Source organism: Molothrus ater, chromosome 2 (assembly GCF_012460135.2).
Source record: "Molothrus ater isolate BHLD 08-10-18 breed brown headed cowbird chromosome 2, BPBGC_Mater_1.1, whole genome shotgun sequence".
In the NCBI taxonomy this organism is placed as follows: domain Eukaryota; kingdom Metazoa; phylum Chordata; class Aves; order Passeriformes; family Icteridae; genus Molothrus; species Molothrus ater.
The window spans coordinates 60,748,714-60,768,421 of NC_050479.2; the positions used below are offsets into that span (position 1 = coordinate 60,748,714).

Below are 19,708 nucleotides of genomic sequence, written 5' to 3' on the forward strand. Positions count from 1 at the left end.
TTTATTTCCATCTCTCTCTCCTTTTCATCATCATTTCTACTACTACTACTATTACCATTATCATCATCATCATCATTATATTTTGTTCAATTATTATTATTATTACTAATATTATTATTATTATCCCACAATTTAATACTTTTTTTTCTGATTCTCCTCCCCGTTGCACTGGGCTGGGGGAGTGAGCAAGCAGCTGAGTCATACTTAGTTGCCAGCTAGGTCAAACCACAACACTCTGAAACCCCAAGTCCAGCAACTCTGGACAAGGATTCGAGCACAGAAGTACTTCTTCACAGTCTCAGGGCTTAGATGTGTTGCAGTATGTTTTCAAATGCTGGGGCTGGAATCCATCCTCTTTTTCTCAGGGTGATTAATAGGTTTATCTTCAGATATCCTAGAGGAAAGTTTTCATTCTAACTACCTAGCTGTGAGAAGATGTGATGCACTCAGTGTGTTTTCTTCTAGGAAAGAAGAAATTATGCTGGGAGATTCCTGAAACTGTGCTTTACTGAGACAGAATGAGGTCTTAGAACCCATTCTAAATTGTTGAATTAATTAAGCCTTTTTGTACTAGCAGTGACTTAACCAGGTGGGCCACTGAAAAAAAGACCTGACACGGGTGTTGAAGCCTGAGGGAATCTCTGCCACTTATTACAGCTTTGGGGCTGTAACTTCCCAGCAGTCTTGCTCACGCTGTCGAAAAGGGCAGGCTGAAAAATAATGTCCTCAAGAAAATTGTTGGAGTGGCAGAACACGCATTGCAGAGCTCTGGAACCATACAAATCAATTAATCATGTCTCATTGCTTCAGCTACTTTTGGGTTTAGACTTTTAAAACTTTATGTGTGCATGCTGTCCTTGAATTGAAGAGGCACAAGAGCTTCATGTTATTCAAGTCTTGCTCTTCCCAAGAAAGTTCTTAGGAATTTTTTTTTTTTAAAAAGGGGTTAAAAATGAAGAAAGTGACAATGTTTTCTTACTGTGCAAGATGGTTTCTTTGTGACAAAAGACTCTTTAAAGACATTCTTCATACAACAGAAGTTACTGTGAATACAAATAGCCACTCCAGTGAGATAAAGTGGTGGTTCTGGAATGATGTACTTAGAGAGGAAAAAAAAAAAGAGAAGGCAGCTAACACAAATAGTAATTTTAAAAAACATCAGAAGAAGGAAAGAAGAATCACATTTCTGTACATAAGAATAACAAAAGTACCTAATATAAAAGTACTTTTTCAGTTTATTTTCGTTTACCAATGTTTTATACACGATAGCTCTTTTGGTTTAATTCCAAGTTCCCTCTATTGTCATTGACAGAAGAACCAAATGCACTTGCTTTAACCAGAGTGTAGTGTTGAAAGAACATTAATTTGAGAACTGGATGACTATGTATGCAGCAGGATGGATCAACTCCACTGAGTTTAAGAGGATGATGAATGGTGCAACAAACAATGATGGACACGTACTCAAGTGGGTTCATATTCCTAAATTTTGATTTAGAATGCAGCACATTACTGAGTTTGCTCAAGTGCCCACATTGTAACAATACAAATAACATGAAATTGTTTGTGATAGGAATACTGTAGAAATCTCAGATAGTAAAACTTTTGACAGTAATGTCTTTTTTCCTGCATGAAAATCAAACATACTTTCCTATCTGTGGTGTTATAAAATGAATGACCAGCTCTGCCCTAAGCATGCATATGTTAAACCTGCTGAATTGGTAAGTATTGCAGTTCAAAACATTCCTGCATCTCTTCTGGCATGCAGGCTATATGTATTTCTGGCTCTACCTTCCTGTTGTTAGTTCTAATGACTTTTCTCCATGAGAGCGGACACAGTCAATGTAAAATGATTAGATAGTGATAAAAATTGCTGATTTCTAGCAATTCCTGGTCTGCAACAACCCACTCTCCCAGCTTCAAACGCTCTGTTAATGGCATCTAGAAAATAAAAATAAAAAAATAAGCCTAGCAAAAATTAAGGCTGCCCTTTACGGGTTTTATTGTTGTGTTTTTCTTCCAGGAAAAATATTAAATCTCCCCTCAAGAGAGATGTCAGAGTAAAAATTTCTGTGCTAGAATGACATTCCTTCCTTTGGTCTTTACTTCTGAGGCCCTTCAACCTCACACAGTATCTTGTCACAGAAGGAGCCAAGGAGTTCTTCTTTCTGTAAGTTTGAATTCACACCTTTTGACTGGCATACAAAGACTTGAAATCATTGAGTGGATGAAATTCTTTCCTTTCTTACTATGGTGCCTGCATGAAAAGGACTAGATCAGCATTACCCTAGTGGAGACTCTCAGTTTATTTCCATATTACTCCTTCCTTCTTTATTTTTCTGAAAGTTCACTGTTGCCTGGCAGTTTCTAGTCATGCTTTGGCTTCAGCTCCTGAAAATTTCATTCTTTATATGAGTGTCTAAACAAGCAAACCCTTGTTAGCAATTCAAAAATCATTAGCCAATGCCAAGAAATAGAGGAATGCATACATCCAGATCATGTTACCAGTTAGTAACTCTGGCAGCTTCTGAGCCACCTCTTGGTGTCCATCCTGGATAGCAGAGTATTTGTAGAAGGCTGAAAAAGCTGTTTTTCTTATTCACATTACATGCACCCTTGTTCTTGGACTCAGGATAGCCATCTAATGAGTGTCTAACTCATGCAGAATGCAGTACCACACTGTGAAATAGGTACCCCTAAAAGGGCAGTATGCAACCAAAAAAGCCCCACAGTTGAAATGCTGTTTCTTATAGACATTAGAGATTATGTCTATAAGGTAAGAAAGGAAGAAAGGTACAGCTTAGAGAATACTGACCAAAGCATAACTTGAACTGGTCTCATATAATAAAACATTGTTTCTACCATGGAATGAAATGCTGTCATGCAAAGCTGAAGAGAGTGCAGTAAGGAAACATAATGCTTCCAGCCAAGGGCAGAACTGGAGAATTTTCATCATTATAAACACAGCAGGTGACAGACATCTCCTTGAGACAGCTTGCATCATTCAAATAACTAATTTATGAGGGTTTAAAATAAGATGCTGTCTTATATAATCAGTTATTAAAATGTCACTTCTCATATGTAAGTTTTTGTTTGCTTTTACTAAAACAACACTTGCATATATTTACCTGAATCATCTACTCTCAGCTTTTTAGTGGGATTGTCACCACTGTCATCATCGGACATTTCCATCTCCTCTTCCCGGCGGATTCCCATGAGCTGTTCACTGTGAGCATTTCGGAGCTCCTAAAAGCCAAAATTACCTTTTGTCAGTATTAACTTCCATAAAGTTATTATGCATTATTTAGTACCTGTTTTAAATACTGATCTGATTTTAATTATACATAGTTTATCATTGTAATCATATTTATTTGTGTATGAATATTTATAAAAACAGAAGCACAGGGAATTATTCCTGTGAAAGAACTGAGTTTATCAAAGGTAACAGGGAAAACAAGAGAAAGAATGACATTCCCTGTTTAGTGATCTTTAGGCCTGCTAAACATAGGAAGAATGTTTTAACAGCAGGGATAATACTTCAAACTGGTGTATAAAGCAGACTGATAAAGAGACTGTCAGCTTGCTTAAGGGCTAGCTAATTCTTGCTTCCCTCTGCCACTTGGGGTATGATTCATTTGGCCAAATGTAGGTGTCTCCAACACACAAAGTTGTATTAGCTAAAAGGCACCCTTAAAGTGCCTCGTTCTCTCTGCTGGTTGCAAAGGGAGCGGAGTGCAGATGAAGAGCTGTGTATTTATTTGTCAAAGGAATCTCACCCTCTGTCCCTATGCCCAGATTGCCTTGGATTTAAAAGACCCAGTCCCACAATGCTGGCCTGCAAATCCTTGCATCTTGATCCAAAAGCAGTGGCAGCAGGGACAGCTCGGTCTCTGGGTGACCGCTGCAAGGGCAGGCAGGCAGCCCCTGCACATGTCACCAGGAAGAGGATCAGAAGGCACGCGGGCTTTGTAGGAGTCTAGACGGTCTTTGTTCTGGGCAGAAAAGCTGGCGCGGGCGTAGCGGCTGCCTTTTTAATGGCAGCACTGGGAAGATTGAGAGGACTCTATTTTGTCCTAATAATCCTGTCAGGTGTAACATGGGGATGCTGCACTGTGATTAGTGTAGGCTTTGTCCACCCGCAGACAGCTAATTTTTCTGCCAACAAAGAGCTTAATTCCCAAAGAGGTGGTTTGAAATCTTTGAAACAAGGGAGAGTCGTGTGGAAGGAGGAGACAGCATTGAGGAGTCCGACAACAGCTCTGTGCAATTAACAATAATCTGTCAGAGCGGGGCTGCGTGAAAAAAAGGGAAGGCGTTTCTCTTCAGCTGTATTCTTGGTTTATCAGCAGATCTCAAATATTCTGAAAAATGTATCTGTGCTCATTTATCCCAGCAAAGGCAAGGAACCTAATTAGTGGGTGTTTTACAGGGGAATAATTTCAAATGAAAAAAAAAAAAATTAAAAGGCTAAATTGTCAAACCAGAAGCATCTCTGGAAGAACCTGGCAAGCCATTTCTGAATTCCTTAGTGGAAAAGGCCCCCTGCACATTTTCCTGGGGAAGGATACTGCATATATGAGCAGACATCCTCTTACATTTACTCCCTCATTAGTGGACAAATGTTCTTGATGTATCAGTGTCTACATTATCAGCAGTGTCAATGATTTTCTATGGAGAAGGTCTATGTGTATGAGTCTTTTCTTTGCCTTGGGTTTCTAGCAAAGCTTTTCTAAATTCAGGAAAAAACTGGAAGGTGATCAAGTAATTAAGCAAATCAGCAGATAATATCATGGTTAGAAGATACAATTTAAATAAAATATACTATTTGGTTTGTTTACATCACATTTCATATCTGAAAAACAGGCATTTCCAAAATACATGGATTTAGCTAGATGCTTTACATCATTTTAAATTGTTTTAAGCTGTTGTCCTCTTAAAATCAAAAGGCAGTAATTTTTGAAAAAAAAATGAGTAGAGAATTAACATTTCTGGAAAGTCCAACTCTTACACATTTCAGTTTATTAAATATTTAGAAACCAGCAAATGAATGACACACCACATCCCTTTACAGAAAGTTAGTTTAAGAAGGGATGATCTTAATATAATTAAAATAATCTACTAGCAAATAATATTTTTATATTTCTCTAAAATATAAGACAAAGATCAATCCCCAACTTCCCAACTTTCGATTGAACAAAGACATTATCCACTATGTATATGAAATATTTGTGAACAAAATGCAAAATACAGTTCATACTAATAAATTATGCTAACATTTTATTTTAAGTGTCCCATTATTGAAGTAGTTTTGTATTCACCATAATAGCACTGATAATAAAGTATTCATTTGGTATTCACGTAGATGTTACATTTAGTGCCATTGGTATTCAACTGTAATTTAGCATTAGTTAATGGACACTTAAAATGTTATCCAAATGATTTATATCACAGTACTTCAGTGTTTCTCATACTAAGTGTACAACACTTATTTTACAAGTGTACTACAAAATAATTAAATAAGTGCACCTTACCTTCTAAAGTTTTTATTCTGAGACAGAGAAAAATCATTTAGAGGACTGTGATAGTAACAATCAACATACTGTACCACATGGCAGTAAACCAAGTGTATGTAAATTGCTCATATTAAAATTAAAAAAAAAAAGGAAGAGGAAAGAAAGAAAGAAAACAAAGACAGCGGTACTTACTTTTTAAAATACAGGCTCATAGCGTATATACTGAATTAAAATCGAAAGCTGGATGACCAAAACACAGGATGAGGTCTAGCACTTCCTTTGCTGCCACTCACAGCAAGGGGAGTTAGAATCCCATTTCCTCTGCTCATGCTTATGACAGTCACACATGCATGGTCCCACACTGCTAACTCTGTGTGGTTGTATGATTACATTTATACTGGTTTCTTTGCAAGCATAATACTTAGAATCAACACAAGAGATGTATCTACTTTTTCTAAGATAAACATAGAACAAATGGGAAGGAATAGGTCACAGTTAGGGACTTAATATTCTTAAGTCATTATTTAGAAAGAAATTTTTTATTTTATTTTCACTCAAAGTCATCTTATAACAACCATAAGATGGACCAGTGAAAAAAAAAATCTTTGCCACAGAATTCTTCTTTTAAAAACAGATCACGATGACTCCTAAATTCCTTATTTGAAAATATTGTTCCTAATTTCACTATGTCAGTTCATTATTTTAGATAGTAAACATAATCTTCTAACGATTTCCCAAATTTTGCATGAAAAATAAAAACACATTGCTCCCTGTCTTCATGTTATTTAATGGCTATTACCATAATGAGAGCAATGGGAGCAATTCATACTGTAGATGAGACTGCAAACGGCCAGTTGATTAACAGCTAAAATGGTAGCCTGTAAATATTGCCAAATACACTATGTCCAGCTACAATCACACTCGTTCTGTGTCAATCCAGCTGTGAGATGATGGATAGAAAGTAAAAATAAAATCACCAACCTCAGAATGCTTTCGCCAAATGTCTATGTTCTTTCGCTGGGCTTTCGAGAAATGGTCCCAAGCTTTTTGTCTGGTAGAAGCGTTGAAAACGGCGACAATCTGCTCAACTTTGGTGAACAAGGAAGTCAAACAAGACAAGCAATTTATGTTGTGATCACTATAGAGAAGCAAAGCAAAGACACTAGGAGTCTATGGATGATGTCATTACTGAAACAACATCATCAATATCCATCCAATGACGTGTCTTTCGTACTTACATTGTATCAATGTTGGAGATGTCTCCCTTCAAGTCTGTCTCCATAACTTTAGTCTACACAACTCTTAACTATGCACCAAGAACCAGGCATGCAGCTGCTTCCCCGTGATGTCTGCTACCACTCCCTGTGCTGGCACACACATGGTGAGTGGCAATTGGTGTATGACCACAGAAATGACCCTCGAGACATCCACCTGACACATGTTTTCCTGTGGCAGCGGCGTACAGATGAGCGGGCTGCACGGACAGAAGCGTGGAGGGCAGGAAGGCTCTGCTTTGAAGGGTGACTATCTGACTGATAGTGGGAACTTGTCAGCAGGTGGGAAGGGCTGAACCTCCCACCTGGAGGAGGCTAAACCTTCTACCTGCAGGTACATCAACATACACTCTGTGGCTGCAGCTGCTCCTTCTCCTCCACTCAATATCAAAGGGCTCACCTGTGGTAAATCAGAGCCGTCTCCATGGCCTATGTATGGTTACTTATATGAACAGACACTTTTTTTCTTTCATACAAGGTGAAGAACAGATGTGAAATGGGCTTCCCTCATTCAAATCAAATGAATTTGTTCTGAAGCCAAATGTCAATATTTCAATCAGTTTTCTAGGATAATTAAGATCCTCCAGTTTTAAGCTATTTGTTCATCTCAGTTGAGAAAGCTTTTCTCTCAACACGCCTTTCTTTTCACTTCAGTTGCAAGCAAAATTGTCCTTCCACAACAGTGACCTGCCTAGAAATGATTTGGCCAAGATGTAAGTCGCCTTGATCCCAGCACAATTAACTGAAGAAAACACTAATAAATCCAGATTTTTTGCAAACAACCTTGGCTGTAATAATGAATGAGCAGCTGTGCCAACCTATGAAGTCAAACTGAAAAATGCTTCAACTCTTTGACAAGGTTCTTTGCTATCTATCTTTTTAGATTCCTGGGTGGAAACAATGTCCTTCCTTTATCAAGTTGCAGCTTGCAGCACTTCTTACTCCTCTCACTGAAAAGTGGTGGCAGGAGTGCTATAACACCCTCTGCCCTGGTCCCTTATCTTGCTGATCTGGAGCTTCTCTCATTCTTCCCTTAAGTCAGAGATGTAGAGAATCTTACTATACATAGCAACCTATCCTTCCTAAAAGGGTGAGCTCACCTACTGAAGCAGCATCTTTCACCTCTAGGACAAAAAGTTAATCTCTCTCATTTGAGCGCATTTCTTCTATTCTCTGTTTTTTTACCACTTTTGAAGGCTGCCTTCAGATTCCAGAAAATTACAATATTTTGAATAGAGTTTTTCTTTCAGGGATGATTAATTACCTTCTAAAGTCATAGAAAATAATTGTAGTTCATTTTCTTTTAAAATGAATACATATAGGTAGTTTAAAATAAAGTCTTTCAGACCTACTGTGATGATCTTATCCATTTGTAATCCATTCAACTTTTAAAGGTAGGTGTGATAATTTCAGCCCATTAGAACTTGCTTAGACTAAAGAGTCTAAGCATCAAGGAAGTAATGCTGTGTATATTTTTTCAATTAATTTGAAAAGAATGAAAATGGTAAAGCACTCGATTATTAAGTGTATAGAAATTGAGGCTAGAATTTAATTACTGTCATTCTGTTGATGACCCAGGTGCTCAGAAAATTTTGCTTAATTAACAATCTGTTTTCAGTTTGCAAGTGGAAATTCAAGTAGAAAAGATTCACAAAGATATGAGGAAGAGCTGGTTTGCCATTTTCCACTAATAAGTATTAATAAGATCATCTGAATTTTGAAAAACATTTGAACTTTAAAGTGTTTAATTTTCATTATGTGAACAGGTGCTAAGATTTATCAAAAGTCATTATCTGATCATTTCAGAAACTTTCCTCAATGGAAACACAAGCTAGGAAGATGCCATAGCTTCTTCTTGTATAACTGCAGTAGACAAAGTGAATACTAAAAGGATCTTCTTCACTTACCTAACTTTTTGGAATTAAAAAAGTGACAAGAGGTAGGATAGTATCAGTACAACATGCTAAAAATCAAACCATTTAAAGAAACTTTATGAAACAGGTAGGAAGGGATAATAAAAAGGAAGATGCAGAGGACAATACTAAATGAGTATGTATCAAGGACCAACATACCAGTGGTCTGTTCAAACAAAGTGTCAATGAATGTACAGCAATTTCAATATTAACAGCAATCTAGGTTATGAAGCTTTGCAAATTCCACCATAAAAGGTCTCCAAGAATTACATTAGAGCTAAACAGCAGCCAAGGTCATGGTACAGGGAAGTGCCTCCACATCTTTTTGTACTGCACCAAAGTCCTGCATTCCTGTGCCATGAGATGGCAATTCAATGTAAACCTGCACTGCCACATTTTTTCTTGTTGCACCAAGACTCATTTGTTTTCCCATAGGTACTCTGGAAGCCTAAAGCTGGCATAATGCTTGTGCTCTGTGAAATTGGAAGACAAGACATGATGTACCCACTCCTGATCAGGATCAAATTTGTATGGGTAAGTGATCCAGCAGCACACAGCCCATAGGGATGGTAGATTCACCCCTAAGGAGAAGCCATGTAAGGTTTATATTAGCTGAGAAGCTCCCCAGCTAACTCATTTTTTGTCTGTGTCTGAGTAAAACTTGGCCAAAGAGAGGTTCCAGATTTTGGGCTGACATCTTCATAATCTGAGTCTCTCTACTGACCATGGTTTTCAGATTATTTCTGATCTCCAGGAAGAAATTTACAAAACTATATAACAGGTCATATCTATCTCCCCAAGGCACCTTGAACTCCAGAATGCACTGTAGTGTCAACTGTGACTGGTAAGTAGAATTATTAAGTAACATGAAATATTCATTGTCAAACATCTGTTAGTGAGTTCTATGCTATATCAAATTTTCATTGACCATATGCAAAGCTATTTCCTTACTAAATTAGGATTTAAAAAACCACATTGTTCTGGAAGGGTCCATAACATGTCATGTTTTTCCCATCAATATGGCTTACAGGATGTAAGTAATTGCATCTTTCCTGATGACTTATTCTGTAGCTGCTAATTTACACGGCATGTTTCGGACAAAGGATTAGTATCTAATTGTTTTTCTGCCGTGTTTTAAGTAGCTAGAAAGACCCAAATAACTAAGCCTAGAGTGATATGCTAGTGCAATACACTTTATTAGAGGTGCCAGCTCATAGTAAGTATATTAATAGGAAGTTTAAGGCTCAGTTTCTGCTGCCACAAACTATGCTACCTGGAAAAAGTACTGCTATCAAGTATAAATGTAAAAGCAACCAGAAAAACTAGGAAAAACAGCAAAAATCCCTTAAACAATGCCTGCAGAAGTTGCATAGAAGACTGTATGAAATGGAAAACTAGAATATCTCCTGGGCAAGAAAATATTTGATACAGGATATTTGAAAATTGTATTACCAAAGAAAAGCAGAAATAAATGAGAACCAAAGTGTAGCCTCATCTGCAGATTAAGAGGTAGAGAGAATATTTTTACCCTGCATTACATTTATCAAGCAGTCAATTTTAAATACATGATTGAGTGTCGGCTGAAATTTATCTCTGGGTTCAGGAGTTAAGAAGTACTCAATTTTTCCTTTGCTTATTACATTATAAGCTGCCATGCATATTATTTTATACTACATATTATGATATACATAATTTGTAATAGAAAAAGAAGCAAAATAGAAACAAAAAAATTTGTTAGAATAAAAACAAAAGTCTTGGATGGCAGATAAAATAATTTGATTTCATGTAGAATTTTACTCCAAATTCTACCAATTAAGGACGCAGGATGAAAAGGGCTTTGCACTAAATTACTGCAAGTGTCAGAGTAGAATATATGGCAATTTAGCACAGAAAAATTCTGTAAGAGTGTGACAGTTGACATGAAGGGTAAAAGAAAAATTCAACCCATAAAATTACAGTGTAAAGGAAACTGTTACAGTAAATGTATAACACGCTTTTCAAATATAGAGTTGCAGCACAGGGAGGATATAGAGTTGGCGTGGTTTGGGTCAGAAGCCCTGTTGCTGAATTCTGACTAAGCTGCAGTCTGCCAATCGATTTGGCTCCAAGCCCAGCAAACCAAGGAATTACAGTAGTCAAGGCTAGATGCTGTAGTGAATGAATTAGAGTCCCCAGGTCAGTTTTGGATAGGGAAGAGAATATTTTTGGCAACAGTCCTGAAAGGCATTTGGTAATGAGCTGAACATAACTTAGCATTAAGTCCAAGGATAAAACTGTGCATAGGTAAATGACATGTGACATGGGTAAGAGAAATGGTAGACAGATTGCAGAGTAATGAAACATGTATTATTTTAATTAATTTGAGCCACTCATTCTTTTGGTTATGGTACTGCTTACTTTCAAAAAAGAATTTGCCTTTCTCACTTTTAGAGTTGAAAACCTGCAGCCTCTCCCTGTTACTCAATTCACATGCCACAGACGGAGAAACAGATGTGATTGCCTTTGACTAGTAGAGGAAAACATAAGAGTTGGAAATATCACCCTGGGGAAGACTGCAGATAATGGAAGGGATGGGTCCTAAAGTAAAGCATACTATAGCTGGATACAGAAGCAAAGGCCATTATAGACTTGTATAAAGAAGATACAGGTTTTGACAGCTGTGCAAAATACCTCATCTGCCACTCCACTTTGATTTTCGCTTTGTTGGGGTTTTGTGTTTGGCTGTGCTTTTTAAAAAACTTTTTAAAATTCACAATTATCTGCAACCCCATCAGAGAAATTTGGTCTGGGTGCTGCCCAGATGCCTGTAGGTTTCATAACACATAGTGTTAAGACATAGCATGATCAAGGAGAAAACCATAGGACTTCACTATTACATCCCCCGAGAGAATCTGCAGCGATTTATCTCCCAAATCATTTTGCTGTGTGGGCAGTCAGCTTGCAAGGATGCCATTCCTCAACCTGCCCTTCTACCAATAACTACATCTGTCCTGGCAATCAAAACCAACCAGGGACCATTCTTGCTCTCTGAAACCAATGGGCACAGCATGCTGAGTGTCCCTGCAGCAACAGTGCTTCTCTCTTCCCAAAAAGATGCTTTTCTGGGAAACTACTTGGCCTGCATCAAACTCTGAACTGTATTACATTTTGTGGGAAAACACTAGCTGACCCAGAGCAACAACTTTCTAACAGCTGAACAGTATGGGCCAGCCTGCCCTAGCTCAGCTTAATTTAATCCTGCAGACAGAGTCGGGGGGTCATCCTCTAGTTGCAGTCTCACCTCTTCTGCTCTCATCCTGGTACAGAGGTCTCAGCAGTGCAGTCAGCAATTACAAGACTTACCAGAGGAAGAAGGATGTTTTCCTCCTACCCTGTCTCACCTACCTGAATACCAGAAAGAATGTCTTCTCTCTAAATTACTTCTGCCTTTCCCTTTGACTAGCCCTACAGCATTTGAGACCAGAAGGGTGTATGTCTTGGTTCATGCTTAACCCTCTTCCTGTTCCATCTGATTCAGACTGGCTTGTGTGGGTTATTAAGAGGCTTAGTGAATGTCACTAATCTATATCTAGGTGATGCAGAAAGAAATACTTCTTTCTAATACAATCCACATAGACAAATTAAAAAAAAATTATACCACAGCACTTACTATAACCCCTGGTCTTGTAAGAATATCAAACCCCTGTGTCAGCAGCCACTGTTTTCCTTTCTCCTTCTTTTAGCTATGGAACTCAGTGGGGAACAGTGAAAGAGGAAGCAGTATGGGGATACTAAAAGTGCTCAGTTGACAGGATTCATACTGAAATCTGTGCAGTAACTTGTCTGAGGTATGTATATCAAGAATTGATAGTTCTAGAAGTACGACGCTCCTTGTTAAACTTTGAAATAAAGAAAAAAGTACAATTTAATTAGAGAGCCCAGTTTGCCCTGCAAGGTATTGCTAGAAAATCTGTCTACAATTTAAGCTTTGAAAATCTTTTAGATTATGAAACCGTGGTTTAATTTACAACAGAGAAACTGACAGCTTGGTGTAACTGTAAGAGCTGGCACTGTGCCATGTGATAAATCACTCCGACTCAACAAGACCACTTCACCTTCATGTCATTTCTCAACAAGCAGGTGCCTGACATTAGACCAGCACAACACAGGAGGGCAAGTAAAAATGTGCAGTACCTGCTCTTTCAATGCCACAATCTTACATTATGGAATGGACTTTATGGACCTTGTGTTGACAACCAGAAAAAAACCTAGAAAAACCTCATCTGCCCCCCCACCAATTCAAAGGAAGGTGAAGTGAATGCTGCTTTCTTTGTCAGCTTGACAAGATTATAAACTATTCCCAAAGAATTGCAGTTAATTAGCTATTCCTTCTTTTATTTATTGTTAGACACAGCTTTCTTTTCAGTTCTCAGATTTAAAAATAGCAAAAGTGGGAACGACCATTTTTCGTAAATCTGTCCGAAAAGAGAATTCCCAGGGAACTCTGCAATGTAGGAACATCATAAATGACATTAATCCATCGCAGGTCCCATTAAGTGAAGTAATAATTATGCAGGAATCTTGCAGATTAAAATATTCCTAGGAGATCAGGAGGGCTATATTTTTGGGGGGCATAATATGGTTCCTTTTGCTTAAGAAAAAGGATAAAGATGTGGATGAGGAGGTTTCAACAGCCATAGACTCTACTGGCAATCAAAACAAAAAAATTGTCTCACATACTTCAGGTGCGAAATTTACTCCTCCATCTGTTGCATACCTTATGTTCTCTTGCCTGCCATGACTCCTTCCTTCTGTATTTTTGTTCCTTCTATGTGTGTCCATCTTTTTCTGCCACATAGTCTATCCCTTTCCAAAACTCTTTTCTTGCCCCATAACATCTGTCATCATCACAAACTACACCATTTATGACAAATTCAGTGATTTGACATGAAGCATGACTAGCGCACACTGAAGGGAGCAAGTATTTCAATCACTCCTAGTTGCATAGGATTATTCATATTTATAAGGTTTATTCAATCATTTGTAAGCAGTCTGAACAGCTTTAGATGTGCAGACCACATGGTATGCACAGCCAACTCATCCTTTTGGGTGAAACCACCTTTCCTTCCTTGACTAATGACTCTTCCCTCATCCTTTATTTCCATAGAACATTTACAGCTCAGTTCTGTGGTGCATCAGGCCCTTACCCTGTCTCTACTCAGCAAGGCAAGTCAAAACCAAGCACAGATTTCCATGTGATTAAAGCACATACTTCTTTGCCTTGAACCTTGTGTCATCATCTAGGAGAAATGCAGATTGCAGGCAAGTGGCATGAGTTGTCAAAATAGACTGAATTCTCTTGGAAGGCAGTGCTTTTATTTTTCTGCAAAATACCATGCATATTTAATGGACTACATTAAAAAAAAACAAAACCACACACCCTCTTAAAAAATAACAGAAGAGCTTTGGTTGAAATTCTGTCCATGCTTAAATCAATACCAAGATTTGTATTGACTTTAGGTGGAGTGAAAGCTACAGACAATGGAAGGAATGCAGACATTCAAAGAAAATGAAGCACAGAAGAATAAGCTATGGGAAATACTACAAATTACAACCACAAAGGGTTATACTGCCAAAAGAAAGAGAGCAACTACAAGAATGCAAGGTAAAATAAAAATGGAGTCTTTCATCTCTATTCTCTGCCACTGTCACAGCATCCTGTATAGAAATGCTTTTAGGGAACATGTGTATATGAGATAGAAAATCTCATAAATAGAAGGACAACTGAAAAAAGAATAAAGAGATCCAGCTGAGCTTTACTGGACAAATTATCAGTATAGAAACAAGCCAAGAGCACACTAACTAAATGAGCTAACAAAAGGAACTGGACGGATTGCAGAGGTTATTCTGTACTTTTTATTTTTTCTTTTTTAGAAATGCATCAAGGTAGAAAGAAAGAGTGGCAACTAATGACATGGATGATTAATGTTTGTATTATAGTGGCATTCTATGACACCAACTGAGAACTGGGCTGCACTGTAAAAACACATTATATGACTCGATCTCTTTCACAAAGAGCTTAATGATGACCTAAAAATTGCACATAAAGTAAGCTTATATTTTTGAATTAGTCAGTGGCAAATGAAAGAAAGACTGTAAGACTGGACAATTAAAGAGCAGGAAAATCCTTTTAAAAGTTGTTATTAATGTGGAGCAATTGAAAGACTGCTCTGGAAAGCATGATTGTATATTAAAAGTCTGACTGCTAAGCATTTAATCAGCATGCTTTTAATGTCTGTAATGAAACTGGCTTCATTTCTGGTGCTATAAGAATACTAAAAGTGGAAGGATTTGGGGGAGAAAGTACTGAAGTATGGAATTTAAAGGAAAGCAGATGAGACAGTGATTTTAGCATTCATCATTATATCAATGTAAATTCTATCTTTTATAAAGCAAGAGAGCAACTTCTGAAGTGAACCTGTATAGAGAAAAACAAAACTGATGCCAATAGTTTTTAAGAGAGCTCAGAAAGTATTTTTGATATTTTCTTACTTTTTTAACATTAAAAAAAATGCAGATTCTATCTCTGAAGGCATTGATAATGTTAAAACAGACTAAATCAAATCCAGGGAGATCAGAGAATGAAAATGAAGAAACATGAAAGGAGGAGAATTTTATTCAGTCTATTGAGAATGCTTTTCCCTTCAGAATTATTTAATTATTTTGTTTGTTTGTTTGTTTTTTGGATTGAGGTGTAATTCATGTCAGATACCTACCAGTTATTTGATAAAAATATTTGATGTAATCTAATATACCACTGGAGTCCTTTAGTAGAAAGGAAAGGAAAACTCAAGGTTTTTTTTTAGACTACAAAAAAGGGGTACATGACACACAGCCTTCTCCCCAAACCTTTGATTCTTCATAAATGGAGAGGCCTACTAAATGAGCTCAAAATTGAATCTAGCTTCACTTCCTGTTTCACAAGTAAGGGCTGAAGATACTTAGCAACAGGCAAAGCAGGTAAACTGCATAATCTCATAGTCCACAGAATCATAGAATGGTTTGGCTTGGAATGGATCTTAAAGATCATCTGTTTCCAACCCCCCTGCCATGGGCAGGGACACCTTCCACGAGATCAGGTTGCTCAAAGCTTCATCCAGCCTGGCTTGAACACTGCCAGGAGTGGGGCATCCACAGCTTCTCTGGGCAATCTGTGCCAGTGTCTCACCACTCTCACACTACGTTTCTTCCTAATACCTAATCTAAACTGGTCCCCTTTCAGTTCAAAGCCATACCCCCTTGTTCATGTTCATGCTGAACATCAGGAAGAATTTTTTCACTGAAAGAGTGGTTAACCATTGGAACAGGCTGCCCAGGGTGAAGGTACCATCCCTGGAAGTGTTTAAGAAATGACTGGACATGGCACTTGGTGCTATGGTTTAGTTGGCATGGTGGTGTTTATTCAAAGGCTGGACTCAAATGATCTTGAGGTCTTTTCCAACCTTACTGATTCTATGATTCTATGTGAAGTAATCTAGTCAGGGGGCCCCATGATAAAAACCACCCTCCTCTCGCTGTTCTCCCACAGGCACAAGAGACTGATTCATAGACTCTGATGGGGACCTGGTTTCAGAGTCCACTAAGTCCATTAGTTCTTCTGTAAAATGGGCCAAAATGACCAAATGATGTAGTGTCATAATCTGATCAGTAACCAGCCATGGGGCACTTCATTACACTATGTGTATAACCTATGAACTTGTATACTGAGACACTTCCACCACCTTCTGTGTCTTACTCTTTAGATACCAAATTCATTTTTGAATATGGAGATATTATTCACCTGTAGGTAACTTTTTCAGTGTTGTTAAGGGAGACTGCATTAAACAGTCTGAAAACTCAGTAAGAGGTAGGCAAAGTTTACAGTGCATGGAGAAGAGAGTCAGAAGAGGAAATTGTGGCTTTGGTGCAGTCTAAAAAAACACCAACAGCCCAACAGGGATATCTCTAGGGCCTCCATTTTCCTTAAACATGGGGATCAACATCTCTAAACCTAACGCTGAACAGGTGGTTTGGGAGGAAACAAAACAGAGATGAATGGAAAATCAAGGGGCAGTGTCACATGTATCTAAGCTGTGGAAGTAAATAGATGTCAAACCACAAAGACAGACCTATCATAAATCCTTGAAAACAATCCATACTTTAAGCACAAATTCAAATCTTAAAAAAATCAAGTAATTTAATAAAAAGAAAGAAGTGGACATTTTTCTCTCTTTATCCCTTAAATAACTGGAGAAGCACCATACCAAGGCTAAGAGTCCCTGTAGCACTTAAATCAGGTGCTATAAATTAGTGGTGTGACAACAGTAATACACTTTATTTCACAGATTATCCTGGCACAAGTACTTTGATGAGGTAATTAATTCACGTGCTGAGCAATTGACCCAAATTTTTAGGGGTAATCTGCTCAGTAATCACCTAAATACCTCCAGGCACAAATTTGTAGCAGGGATTTCAACGCCTGTACTTCTTTATTAGTTAGGCCATAAGATGAAATGTTCTGGTCACAGTAATCCTCATTAATAAGAAAGTATTTTCTACTGAGACTCACCAAGACTATGTGTGTGTATGTGTGTGAATGTGTGTGTTCCAGGTGAGTGCACTTGAAGCCAATTTTATTTCTTTTTCACTCTCCATAACATTCATTTGCTGGCACTTTTATCTAACTCCAAGTTCTTCCCTTATGCTCCACCCATCTGTATCAATGCTGTACACAGTTAGTGGGATTAATCTCCTCTGAAGAAGGCATGTGAAAAGTGGGACATCTGGTTCAGAGAAAGGGCCCCCTGTGAATCCTCTATGGGCAGCAGAGAAAAAATGGCATATCCAAGGGATGATTCATCTTATTGTAAGAGCACCATGAGGTCAGTTTGATGACTCATTCCATGGAGATTCTTATTTTTCTCTTCTGACTGCAAAGAAAGCCCAGAATGGTCAGCTCCAAGATTGACATCTGACCTAGTTCATGAGAGAGGACTGCCACATGATATTTTTAAAATATTGTAATATTTATGTCAAATGGCCACACAGCTGCAGCATTACACTAGCCTTTTGGATCCTTACTACAGAAAAGCAGAAGTGGGTTTCTGTCAGTCTGCAGAATTTAACAGGCCTACACACACCTATTTTGGACATCTTGTATTTTCAAATTCTTCTTCATAAAGCAACTGAGATATTGTAGCCAATTATGCAGGACTGTGGAACAGCAATGGAAAAAGATGCATGAAAAACATTCCTCAGATCAGTTCAAATACAGATCAATTCAAATTTCCTTGAAAAAGGGAAGCTCATTTCAGAATCTCCATGCTTAGCAATCTTAGGCATATACATGTGTAAAGGAAAAACATTATCCATCTGTTCACAGCAAGTTTGCAAGGAATTTTAATAAGACATTAATGCTAATAATGGTCAATGTTCATGATGTTTATAAAATAAACAATGGGGAACATATGGAAAGCTTGTAAAACTTGTTCTTATAAAATCCACAGTGTAACAACTTTCCCTGAGGATGCTTTTTGCTGACCTTGTCCTCCTAGGCCAGATCTGTCAGAAACTTTCTTCTTCCAGACTCTGCTGTTACTGTGGCACTAGGAAACTCACATTTTGAAGCCAAAGCTATTTCTGTTTTTGTAAGTTCAGCATTCAGCACATTACAGAAGCAAAACAGATAGCCAAAACTGCGTATTTCCACCTGAAACTACAGGGATCTCTACTTCCAAGTGACAGATGTTCTACAACAGTTGGTGACAAATGGGCTAATTTAGACTGATTTAACTAAAGTTCAGCCTGCTGACAATGGGGGACTTTTTTAATGCAGCTGAAGAAGGCATTTCTGAATGCTAGAGCTGGCTGTCGCACACAAAACTAGAGAGGCCCTGGTGTGAACTGAACAGCACGCCATGCGTGGTGCCTGCATCTCTGTGCCTCACACTGCCTTTTAGATGCTGAGACAGAAGACAACAATGCCTAGCAAATTACCAAGGGAATTAGCTGGTCTTTTAAATTTACTCTCTGAACATATGTCCCCAGAAATCAAATGTCTTTGGCCCAGAATCTTTGTTTCTAAGTTCTGGCATCTAAACTCTTACATTAGGATATATGCCCTGTGGTGAATTTGTCTTCTGAGATGATGAGCTCTCCATCACTTATGCAGGAAGCTTTAGTGGCTGCTCTGCTAAGCCAGACAAGTCCATCCAAGCTTATGCCTTCAACCCTAACTTTTAAAGGATGCCCACTGAGGGACCGGAAATAAATTGCACAAAAACTTTTAGGGCTTTTTTTTTTAATGTAAAGATTAGGGGTATGATTCAGAAATTACAATGTAACGACTTCACTGTCCTCCATCTGGTAAATTATCTTGGGTTTTGTTCTCAGCGGGCACATGAGGGCTGGCTCCAGGCTTCACCTTTCTGAGTATCATAATGCCTCTTCCTTGAGGAGCCACAAGTAGACATGTTAAAAACCACCAACAATTAAATCAGTTTTCTTTCTCCTTTTTTCCTTGCCTTTTCATTTTGGTTTGTTTTTTTTTTTTCCTCATATTCTCCTCTCCTCTCCTCTCCTCTCCTCTCCTCTCCTCTCCCTCTCCTCTCCTCTCCTCCCTTTGAAGAAAACTTCTAGGCAAGTATCCTGATCATTGTTTTATGAGGGAACCTCATTAGGGTAAGTTCATTGATTGTATTTCTGTACTAAGGAAATAGCTGCCAGCACTAGATATTTAAGACAGTTTATCTGCACAATTAATACTGGCAGATCAGTCCTGATGCCAGCAGCAGTACAGCATATTTTTCTACTGTGGAGGTGGGCCTTTATCTGTCAATATATCCCTGTAAGTTACTGGATTCTACTGCCTTTTACCTAAACACAGGCTAAAAATACTACCTAATTGTGCTCTATTCTGCAATTGACCTAGTTAACTAGCTGCCACACACAGGCTACATATCCCTTCTCTCAAAAAAACCATGACCTTTTCTCA

General features: G+C 38.1%; 1 protein-coding gene across 8 annotated transcripts in view; it reads right to left on the reverse strand.

The window, feature by feature from the left end:
- ENOX1 (ecto-NOX disulfide-thiol exchanger 1) overlaps nt 1–19,708 on the reverse strand; it is a 356,510-nt gene that overhangs the window by 60,880 nt on the left and 275,922 nt on the right. For all 8 annotated transcript variants that reach the window (XM_036381515.2, XM_054518593.1, XM_036381505.2 and 5 more), the window contains 2 exons: nt 6,492–6,598; nt 3,126–3,243 (listed from right to left, as the gene is read on the reverse strand). In XM_036381515.2, coding sequence (XP_036237408.1) covers nt 3,126–3,243; nt 6,492–6,598 — 225 coding nt within the window. The remainder of the gene's footprint in view (nt 1–3,125; nt 3,244–6,491; nt 6,599–19,708) is intronic.